General features: G+C 42.4%; 1 protein-coding gene across 1 annotated transcript; it reads right to left on the bottom strand.

Annotated features, from left to right (window-relative positions):
• Positions 1-736: 736 nt before the first annotated feature.
• On the bottom strand, positions 737-11,317 carry LOC102256167 (F-box only protein 31). The gene is made up of 4 exons (XM_005862992.1): positions 10,116-11,317; positions 6,997-7,121; positions 4,157-4,302; positions 737-844 (listed from the first exon to the last, which is right to left on the bottom strand). Exons 1-4 carry the CDS (start codon positions 11,315-11,317, stop codon positions 737-739), a joined length of 1,581 nt encoding a protein of 526 aa, XP_005863054.1.
• Positions 11,318-11,692: the final 375 nt, after the last annotated feature.

Raw genomic sequence — 11,692 nt, 5'->3', positions numbered from 1 at the left:
ACCAGGAAGGGATTTAACGGAGGGAATCAGAACCTTACAAAACAATCTGAAAATCTGTATTGAAGGAGGTAGCCAAGATCTACTGGATTCAAGAAATCGTGAAGCGAGGCATTTCAAGAAACTGTTTCATATTTCCTCAGCTACCTTCAGCTTCAAAGTGGGCAAACCAATAGGAAAACAGTCAGAAAATGCTGGGGAAATCTCCATTTGTACTTTTATAATCCTATAAACCTATTTACTACTGCTCATTTAATAATGGTGCTTTCTTCCCATCTTCTTGTTAAGAGACTTCTCCATGGGTCTTTCCCTTTCTGCACATAAAGGCACTGAATGACTTTAATGCAGGTTATCATTTCAATGACGTTTATGTAGCGAACAGCCTTGGAAGACAAAGATAGTGTCTCCCTCCGGGGCAAAGTCCTGATAGGGTTACGGCTCATTTAAAAAGATTCAGGTGCCCTAAACTTAGAATTCCTCTTCTGTAATTCCTCTTCTGTACCCACCCCACTGTGTGCAGGTATCACCCAACTCTCTAGATTCAGGTGCCCTAAACTTAGAATTCCTCTTCTGTACCCACCCCACTGCGTGCAGGTATCACCCAACTCTCCTTTACAAATCTCTGTGGGATTTGTATCTTGCAGAACCAATGCAAATGCTGATTCTCTGTCTTCTGATGCCCTGAATAAAATAAAGTTCTTTATCTCTGACCCAGAAGTTTCACATCTTCTACCAGCTTTCATAAAACAGTGACAGATGAATCTGTTAACTTGCAAGTAGGGTAAAATTTCAGATTCTTCCAGTTCTTGATGCTAGATTTCATATCTGTTAGAATGACCTTTGTTTTCTGCAATACAGAAAAAAAACACAGAAACAAGCAAAGATAAATAAATGTTGGCTGTCTAATTTCTCATAAAAAAAAATTATCCAACAGCTTTTTTTAAATACTAGTGGGAAAAGAAACCTTTAGATTTTGTTATTTTAGTTCATTTTTATGCCACATAAATTTCATCTTTTATCTTTATTAAATACTCAACTTGCACATCCTTATTCACAATTTCTTATTTATATATTTACTAGAGGCCCAGTGCACGAATTTGTGCACCTTGAAAGGAACTGTGGGCCATGAGGCTGGGTGGGCACAGGGGCGGGTCTCAGTCCATCCTCTGCGCCCCCGCTTGCCCCCTCCTGCCACAGCCCCCGGTCCCCTGTCTGCTGGCAGCCCCCCTCCCACCACCACCGCTGCCACGCACTGATGGCGCCAGCCCTGCTCATACCTGCTGACAGCGCAGAGAGCAATTGGGGCCGGCACTGGCAGCGGGTGCAAACAGGGCCGGCGCCGGCAGCAGGTGCGAGAGGTGGCTGCTGACCCTTCAGGGGTAGGGGGAGGTAGAGAAGCCCTGAGGGGCAATCGGGGCTGGCAGCCGCCACTCACACCCGCTGATGGCACCAAGTGATTGAGGCCAGTGCTGGCAGCGGGTGTGAGCAGCAGCTCTGGTGCCAGCAGGGGGTGCAAGCAGGGCCAGCGGCAGCAGGTGCAAACACTGGGCAGAACTGCGGCACACAGGAGCAAAGAATTTTCAGTAACCACTAGAGGCTCGCCCGATGACAGCAACTGGTGCTCCGCCTTGGTCTGGTGCTCCCGCTCAACTGCTCCACCATCCTGCAGTGGCCAACGCCTGCCATGTTCCGTGCTCTGCCATCTGCTGCCGATGCCTGCCATGTTCTGTGCGCGCTCCCTGGTGGTCAGCACATGTCATAGCGACCGGTTGTTCAGTTGTTCTGCCATTTGTCTATTTGCATATTAGGGTTTTATATAGATAGATTGAACAACTGAATTCTTACTCTCAGTCGGCTTTGAGTATAAATTTATGAGCAAAACAGTCATTGTCTATATTTCATTGGGATTTTTTTTTCTAACTCCTGAAGTTAAATGTTTTTACATATTTTAAAATCAACTGTGGCTTTAGTTACATTTTATATCTTTTATTTGAAGTATCCTTACTTTCATAAATTTCTAAGGGGTTTTATAATTTAATTTTTTCTTCTGAGCAACAATTGAAAAGTAGTTTTTGTGATTCTCTCCTTTACTTTTTAAATAAGAAAGGTATTTGCATATAGTGTTTGTTATGATAAATGTAGAAGAACAGAGGGCAGGTTCTCTGAAATAACAGAGTGAAAGAGAATTGGTTCAAAGCATTGTACACATCAAAATACACAAGGTTTTGAGAATGGATATTTTTAGACCTCTTTTCTTGCCCTAGTTCTATAAGCTGTCTTGTTTCTTTTTCCCCAACATTCTTTGGAATTTAAGTTGGTACAGTTTCTAGTGGGCAATTTAGCAGCATAAACAACAAAAGGTTAGATGTTTTCATGTTATTTGATAGTGAAATTCTACTTCTAATGCTATGCCATAAGGAACTAATTGTACATGTTTGTAAAGATATATTCAGGATAATAATCACTGTAAAATTATTCCACTAGTGAAAAATTAGCAACAACCCTAATGACCATTAATAAGTACTTGAGTAAAAACTGACAAACCCACATATTAAAATTCTATGTGGCATTGAGAATAAAAACTTAAATATATGTTAAAAAGGAATGGAATTGTATTCATGATAGAATACAATGACTTTTTAACAATAAAATGATAGTTATCTGAAAGCAGACTTTGTTCCAATTTCCAATTAACATATGCATATATCCTGTAGTTATGGATGCATAAGAAGTATGAAGGCTACAAAACAGTCACAGGGATGTAAGGTAAAGCATAGGGAATATAATCAACAATATTGTAATAACTATCTACAGTGACAGGCAGACACTTGAATTATTGGAGGAATAACTTTGTAACCAATATAAATGTCTACCCACTGTGCTGTAAACATGAAACTAAGACAAAATAGTATTGAAGGCAAACTGTAATAAAAAAACAAGTATGAAGGTTTTATACCAAAACGATATTAATTCTTTTTCTGAGTGTTTTGAGTATAGGTGATTTTTTTCTTCTTTGGTTTATTTTCTATATTTTACAAAGGTTATATATTATGTGCAATATAAGCAACATTAACAATAAAAGTTTCCTCTCTCTTTTGCCATATTTTCGATCTGTAAGTTTCTAGCTGCTACCAATGGAGATAGAAGTAGTTAAAAGAGATAGAACATATGCATTAGAAATGCTGATAAAAACCTGAAGAGGCCTCACCAAAAGAAGATTTTGTTTTTTAAGAAAAACTTCATCCAAGGAAACCCCAAATTCACAAATAAGATATCCCATGATGTGCCTCCTGCATTAAATAATCTGAAATCCCTTGGAAGTGCTAAAGCAACAATATTAATGGAGGTTTTCCTTTTAACTTAATTCATGATAGATTTTATTATGGGAGGTTCATGGCATTTCTCAGAAACAAGCTTCAGGGAAGAGAGTTACACAATTTGGAAAACAGAATCCGAGTCTTCTCTGCTTTCATTTATATGAATTGATAAAAGAATAATCTGAGGAAGCTAAATGGGTACTGCTAATCTAGGATATATAGTGTAAAATGGTATGGATATTTCCCTTCCTGAAATGTAGAGTCCCTGTTTTCAGATAATTTGGGAATTATTCTAAGTCTCTATTGTAAATGAGAGTGCCTAATTGGGGCTTTTACTTTTTCATTTTCATCTTCTTACAGCATCATTTCCTTGAATCCTAGTCTTGATTCCTGCTGGGTCAGATTCCACTGGCATCCATCCATATACCAGAGACATTATAAACTTTCACATGATTCCAACATTCTCTACATACTTTCTTAATTGGATCATTGACATTCTCTGCATAGACTTTGGATACTGGCAAACCATCATTTAAGTTATTTGTAATCAAGTGTCTCTCTGCCACCCATCCATAAACTAGCTTCTATGTTATAGTTAAATTAATCATAGAATTCTATCACCAAGGTCTCCCTCAATATCATTATCATCTCACCATGTTTTATTGGCTTTCTGGATGGTTCTAGTAGTCAGATCTTTAATGACGACAATTTCTTTGAAAATAAAATCAAAGCAAAGATTAATAGTTGGAAACCCAGTTTCTGAGTCCAGAGTGTAGCCAGCGGAGATTTCTAGATGCTGGGCTCAAGATGGCAGTGACATACTAGCAGATTTCCTGGTTTACCGTTTGGATGTCACTGGCGATGGCATTGGGTGGTCCAGTGAACTTTCCAAGTTGCCCATCTAGCAGCAGGCATGAAAGTCGTACATTTGTGATCTGTGTGATTTCTTTGAAGTTTTTATCAAGTCCTCCAGCTTCAGCTTCCAAGGCTTCAGGAAAAGAGAAGGAAAGGGCAGATTTTGGTCTCAGTGATGTCTAGTCATGATGGTGGGAGAATTAGAAACTTTAGTTTGAAGAGTCATAGCCAGACATCAGAGAACGGTAGATTAATTGAGAACCCACAAATGTGCACTATAATTTTCTCATTAAAACACAAATTTTCACCCCATTTTTATCCTTGTTGACAATATAAATCTACTCTCATCATATTTGTCCTGATTATTTATGTAAGTGCAGCAAGAAAAGTGTCTGGCCACATAGGCCCTTTTGAGTTTACTTTGCTATAGCTTTTCATAAGGAATCTCAGGATAGACCTTTAAAAGCATTTCAAGGTTAGAAAGCCAAGAACTCTGACTTACCTAAGAACTCCCCAAAATGGCCAATAGCTATTCACTGGGAAGCTCAGCAGGCAAATATGAGAACAAAAGCTTAATTTAGGAGGGCTTATGCCCTCTCTAATTTCTGGGAACTACAGTAAGAAATCCTGCAGGAGCAGTCTAGTCTCATGAACTTTCAAAATTGAACATCAAGAGTTTTCTTCCGCCCTAATTGGTTTGGCTCAGTGGAAAGAGCGTCGGCCTGCGGACTAAAAGGTCCCAGGTTCAATTCCAGTCAAGGGCATGTACCTTGGTTGCGGGCACATCCCCAGTAGGAGGTGTGCAGGAGGCAGCTGATCGATGTTTCTCTCTCATTGATGTTTCTAACTCTCTATCCCTCTCCCTTCCTCTCTGTAAAAAATCAATAAAATGTATTTAAAAAAAAAAAAGAGTTTTCTTCCTAACAGGGCTCTAGGCTGAAAGAAAGTGCCTGGGATAGGAATAAAAAATTGATCAGTTTAGAGACAAAAGAGATGATGAAAGGAGATGGTCTAAAAGTTTGAGTAGAAACACTGAGCGTGTGGGGGGGCGGTTTTTGAACTCTACAACCTGACTGGGTAGATGAACCGCAAGTGTGAGTATCTTTAGTACTTTCTGTTTGACCTGGTCAGATCCCCCAGCATGTTCTCTTCCAGTCTCCTGCCTGATAGGTGGAGTCCTGGGAGTGCAGTGGGAAAAAAAGCCTGGGTGTACTCCAGCCTACAACTTGCATATGGTCAATGTATCCCCCTTTATGTGTGATAAAAACATTATCATGTGTGCCAGTTGATCCCCATTGGAAATACCCGCAGGCTTACCTTTTCCAAAAAACAAATCCTTTGTCTTCAGTCCACTATTAGAGATCCAACTACTTTACAGTTTCCCCTCATTTTAGCTTCTCCCCCTTCACTCCTAGCTCCAGAGACACAAGGTAACCTATTCCTAATTCTTTTAATGACTCTCTGATTTAAATCACCAAAGTTCTTTCATCTCAGATCTGCTCAGTAAGTTACCACAGGTCTATCTGTTTTCCAGCTTGCAAAATGCATTCCTGTTGGGTTTGTAAATGTCACGGATTGCAAAGAGTATAAATTTGTTCTTTTATCTCAATTATACTGCATATTCCTCTGAGCTCCTGTATTGGTCATGGGAGAGTGTACTTGTAGGAGTATAGTCCTGAGCTACCCAATTTGTATGCAGCACACCATGGACTGTCACAAAAGGGTGGTAGGTGTGCCATGAAGTACAGATCTTTTTAGTCCTTAGGGTGGTCCGGCAGGGCCTGGAATGATCTCCAGAAATCTGGGCCTTTCTTCCTGAGATCTACAGACAATGGCCAAAGCAGAGCAAGCCTGACAGTATGCCCAAAGTTCCCCCGAACAGTGAACACATGAAACATCCAGAACTTACTGCTCCACAGTAAGGAAGGAAATTCTCTACCATACTACATGTGTGTCAGGTGCCCAAAGAGCATGGTACACAGACCACGGTATCAGGTAAGATCTAATAATGTCCTCACAGACCTCTGGGGGTTCTGTTCATTTTGCAATCCAGGTATGCTTTTAGAGGTGTCTGAAAGCTAGTGGCTGGGTCACAGCCCAAGCAACGTACATGTACTCTACAAATGAGAGATTCACTATTATTTTGAAATTCCTGATTTGAAAAAGTTTAAATGGATTTGAAATCTATTAACAATTACCACAAGAATTTGTAACATTAGATTATCAATGAAAGAAAGAATATATGTAAGATCCTTAAATACAATTTCAATAGTCCCAAGTTCTGAAATAGTGTTAAAATGTGGTAAAGTAATTTTCATATATCATTTTTCATATAAAGTAATTTTTCGTATGTGTGAACAAAGAATTTCTTCAATGGTGACTATCAAGAATTGAAAATAATCATCATTAAAAAGTCTTGACAAGGACCCCTTTCAAGCATAAAACCTAATTTTTAAAGTATTTTTTTTCACAAACATAAGCTCAAGTTTCTCATAGGAAGTTTTCAATGGATATTATTTTCAGGTTTCACATACATGGGTGGCTGGCAGAGGAGGAGGCTGACCCACACTGCAGGTGCAACTGAGGTCTCAGCTGACCCCACTTGGAGTTCTGGAGCTGTGACGATCTTTAGAATTGTCTCAAATGGATGGAAGGGCTGGACCTATATGCAATAGTCCCCCCTCATCCATGGAGTAATGTTTCAAGACTACCCAGGGATGTCTGAAACCATGGATAATACCAAACCCTATACTATGTTTTTTTCCGATACATACCTTTTCACTTGAAATTAATACTTTTCGGTGTCTCTTTGCCATATCCTAATCACCATTATCACTACTCTTGCACTTGAGGTTACTTGAACACAAGCACCTTAGTACTGTGACCTTTGATCTGATAACCAAGGCAGCTACTAAACGACTAACAGGCCGGAATGTCTGCAGTGCAGATACGCTGCACAAAGGGATGATTCACGTCCCAGGAAAGACGAAGTGAGACAGTTGGCACAAGATCTCACCACGCTACTCAGAGCAGTGTGCAACTTAAAGCATGAATTATTTACTTCTGAAATTTTCCATTTCATGTTTTTGAGCTGCAGTTAACCATGGGTAACTGAAACTAAGCAAAGCAAAACCATAGATCCGGGGTGGTGGGGGGGACGACTGCATTTCTTTCCCGCCTCAGCCCTTCATTGGGCCTGCTGAGAGGGCACGGAACCTTGGCAGGAACACACTGTGACAAGTCAGACGCTGCCTCTCCCGCCTGCTGGGAGATAGGTGAGTCAGCCCTGCGGGCCCAGGGCTGCAGGATGTGCCCCAGGGAGCGCTCAGAAGCTACCACAGAAACTAGCTGCCTTTCCTACTGAGCAACATTCATGTGGATAATTTGCATGGGGCCTGCTTTTTCTGGAATACTCTCTACATCCTGGATTTGCACCAGTAGTGTGGGTGGTGGCATTATACATTTTTCATGGCACTAATTACTATTGAAACGTGGGGTTCGGGGTGTAGACTTTTCTTCCTGTGGGTTCTTGTCCTCATGAAGTTTGAAGAATAAACTCGTAGACAAAAAGGCTTCTTTAATACAAAACGTAGAAGTTTATTGGAAGCAGATACAAACTCCATCGGGGCAGGGGTGTCCCCAATGGGAGAAAAGCCTTTCTCTCTCTCTCTCTCTCTCTCTCTCTCTCTCTCTCTCTCTCAAATTAAAAAATCCTGCCTCGTGTCCCTTTGTCTCCAGTTTATGTATGCTGCAGTTCTTTGTTTGAACCGGACCCTTACTTACTGGTCCCTTTCCTTAATTTGGGACCCTCATATTTTCCTCATTGGTCATTCTGCTACATGGTATTAGTTTCAAAGCTCAAAGTCCACATGGTGCCCCCCAATTTCTCTCCCTCTTATCTTGCTGGTTGGACTCACTTCTGATTTATCTTATGGTTTTCTCCCAGTTGTGCTGGCATAGAAAGCCTTATCTTACAGCTTTCCCAGCTGCTCAGGTCAGGGCTACTTTTGGTCTAACTTATGGTCACTTTAACTGCTCAGGCCGGAGATACCCCTGTCTGTCCTAGGTTTATGGCTGTTTTATTCCTCAGGCCAGAAATGTTTCCATCTGCCTGGACCCCCTCTTCCTGTGGCATTTCTCTATCCTCTGTATAAGGAAGATAAGCACCCTGGTGTCTTCCAGTCTCCATCTATGCATTCCTCTCTCATGGACCCTCCTTATCTCTAAGACTCCCTAAACCTGCCTGTTTTGTCCCTAGAATTCCTTTCACTATCTAATCTTATAAATTAATTTATATGTTGCCACATCTTTGTTGCTATCATTATAATTTAAAATTTTGACAGGATGTTGACAGCTTCACTTATTATTGTCTCACCAGCATTATAAACACTGACTGGCATATTGCAGGCACTCCATAAATATTCACTAAATGAGTGATAAAATAAATGAATGAATAAATGCACTCCTTCTCTTTTTTTTTCTTGTTTTTTAACCCATTACATTCTACTTCTCAGTATCTGATTCTGCTATAAAATGTATTTGAATGGTAATGCCACAGAACTAATCCCCATAATTCCCTTGGACATCAAAGGGGCTCCCAGATTCTTAAAAAATCACCTGATGTGTTGTCCTGTCCAAGAATTTACTGTTTACATTTAAAAAACATTATTTCCTTTAACTTATAATTACCTTAATTTTTAAAGTGATTTTTTGTATTATAATTCTTTTATCAGAATGAAATTGTCATTTCTACAGAAAACGAAGTTCCCCAGGCCCATACATTTTTCAACTGTGTAATCATTACCTTCTCTTGAGTATATTCAGCAATGAGCAATATAGACTCAATTATATTTTCCATCTCTTATCTCTTTCAGCATGTTGTCTTACTCTGATAATTCTCTACCTTTCTTGGTAGAGTTATAACTTTCCTTTCTGAGGGTTGATAACTTACTTGAAAATGCTACGGTACAATTTATATCTTCTGAATGAACTTTTTGCTATTATTCTGTTCAAAAATTACTTTATCTATTTCTGCTGTATTGCTAAAGATAAATAGTTGCAGCAGTGTTTAATTCCGCCGCCCCCCCCCCCTGCCCCCCGGCGCCGGGTTTTTAATCAGACTGTCAGAGTGAGCTACTTTCTTCAGTTTTAAATGTTTCAATTTTTAAAATGTTTTAATATTTTTCTCTCGTAATCATTTGATTGGTTTTTAACTTGGGACCTCTTTGTTTCTTTTACAGCCCATAATAATACTGAGCCACTGACAATTTTAAGGAACTTGAGACACATTTTTTGGACAATTCTTTAATAATATAGCTTTTAGATATTTCCAATACAGAAAACACATTACTTCAGAATGACTGAAGATATTTCTGTTGACAAATGGATTGCTTTGTTTTCTGAATTTTTCTTTAAGTCTTAATGTTTTTGGTCATATGTCAAAAATTATCACTTATCTACAATTTTCATTTTGTCCCTTCCACACAGTTAATAATCTTTCATATATAAACCTTTTTTTTATGATTAATCACTATGCTTTAATTATGTTCAATTTGTAACAATGAAATTGGGGGTCACCACAACGTGAGGAACTGTATTAAAGGGTTGCAGCATTAGGAAGGCTGAGACCACTGGTCTAAGGTTTATTTCTACCTCAATAGCTGGCTCCTACCCAGCCTGGCCCTGGTCCGGGCTTGGGCAGGAGGCAAACAACTGATGTGTTTCTCTCACATGGATTATTTCTGTCTTTCCCTCTCTCCCCCACTCTCTCTAAACATCAATGGGGAAATATCCTCGGGTGAGGATTAAAAAAACAAACAAAGGTGGGTAAGCTGGTCAGAAGGTCAAATCTTCAAAGTGGATGCAAGCTGCATGCACACAAGGGGTCCAGACTGAATGGTCCAGAGCATCTCCAGGAAGGCCTGTGGGGATGGTGCCTCCACATGCTGGAAGGTGTTCTGGACTCTGCGGAACCGGATGAAGTATTTATCCTCTAGATCGATGAACCCCAAGTGGTTCTCATCGAACAGGATGACGACTCCAGGGAAGTGCCTGGAGTAGGCGATGGGATGGATAGTAACACTGTAAACGCCATAGAAACACATCCTGCAGGTTCGGGGGTAGTTGTGGAGTCTTGAGCGCACGCCCACAGGCAGAACAAACGGAACAGGCTGCTCCTCCGCAGCTGCAGCCCCGGACTCCCCGACGCTGGGCGGGGCAGGGCTCTGCCAGCCATGGCCCTCGCTTTCCTCAGTCCCGTTTTCTTGCTGCTGCTCCCGGAACACCTGCTCATCAATCTCCTGGACCACGCGGGAGAGCTCGTTGAAGTTGCAGAAGAACTCGCCATCTGGCAGCTGGATGCGGCGCATGAGGTGGATCTTTAACGTCTCGACGGACTCTCCTGTGATCTTCGTGACCCTGGCATACTTCCCATGGAAGCTGAGCATGGCAATCATAGGGCCGAAGCGATGAAATATGCCGTGGAAGAGGCCTGGCCTGATGAGGTCGTCCGGGTGGCTCGGCGGAAGGTAGACGCGGCGGTAGGTCAGGCAGTAGTCATACCGCTGGCTGTCCTCCTGCGACATCACCAAGCGGCGGTGGGTCAGGCAGTCAGACAGCGTTTTGTCCTCCTCCAACAGCACCAGCCCCCGTTCTCCCCTGAGCCGCGTTGGTGAATCCTTTCGGTGGTCTCTCTTGATCCACTGGATGCTGAACCTGTCCTTCCGAATCTGCATGTGGCGGCTGTGGGTAAAGCTGTAGACATCGCCCATGTACTCCACGGTGGGTGATTTCCTCCCCGTCAGGCGAATTCTAAAGGAGGGCTCAGATTGCATTGGGCCATGCACATGGGTGTTATTGGAAGGCCTGCACGTCCAACCAGTAATGCATAAGCCATCCAGCACGACATTCAGCAGTGTTAGCTGCCACAATCCCAAAATGTGTCTGTATGGGAACATCTTCGCATAGAGTTCTCGATAAGACATACCCCTCCTCTTCCAGTTTGGCAAGTTTTCACAAACGCCAAACTCCTCGTGGCAGCGCCTTCTCCAGATGCTGTCAGTGTGCAGGATGTGATGGAATTTGGTGCAGGCCTGGGCCAGGCTGGCCAGGTCGGTGCCGGGGAGCAAGGCGAAGATCTCCACCAGCATCTCCACCAGCAGGTCCTGCAAGCGAGCAGTGCGGGGGCGACATGCGGCTAGCCATTCCTCCACTCCCCGTCCGCCTCGAGGTGCTTTTCTGCCGGGGCCGGCTTGCCTTCGGCTGCTGCCTTCTCAGCTGGGCCCTGGCACTCCTGACGACACCGCTTGCCTTCTGCCACTGCTGTCTCAGCTGGGCGCTGGCGCTTCTGAGGGCACCGCTGTCGCAGCTGGGCCCTGGCACTCTTGAGGACACCGACATCCCCGTGAAGAGCCCAAGCCGCAGAAGCAAGCGCACTCCTCCATGCCTCCACGTGTAACAGCCACCACAGCGTGGGCCACCGAGCCTCAGCAGGGTTTTAAGCTGGCTGGGTCCGCCCTAAAGTC

Source organism: Myotis brandtii, unplaced genomic scaffold, assembly GCF_000412655.1.
Source record: "Myotis brandtii unplaced genomic scaffold, ASM41265v1 scaffold17, whole genome shotgun sequence".
NCBI lineage: Eukaryota > Metazoa > Chordata > Mammalia > Chiroptera > Vespertilionidae > Myotis > Myotis brandtii.
The sequence above is the reverse complement of the archived record's forward strand: the minus strand, read 5'-3'. Positions and strand labels throughout refer to the sequence as shown.

Bases quoted from the DNA above. Each gene is read 5' to 3' on its own strand.
- LOC102256167 (XM_005862992.1), bottom strand. From the start codon at position 11,317: ATGCTGGTGGAGATCTTCGCCTTGCTCCCCGGCACCGACCTGGCCAGC. The intron at 4,303-6,996 runs GTGATTAGGATA...CTTTTCCTGAAG, and splicing joins GTGCAAGAGTAGTGATAATG to CCTTGGAAGCTGAAGCTGGA. The intron at 845-4,156 runs GTAAACCAGGAA...TCTGTATTGCAG, and splicing joins TCGCCAGTGACATCCAAACG to AAAACAAAGGTCATTCTAAC.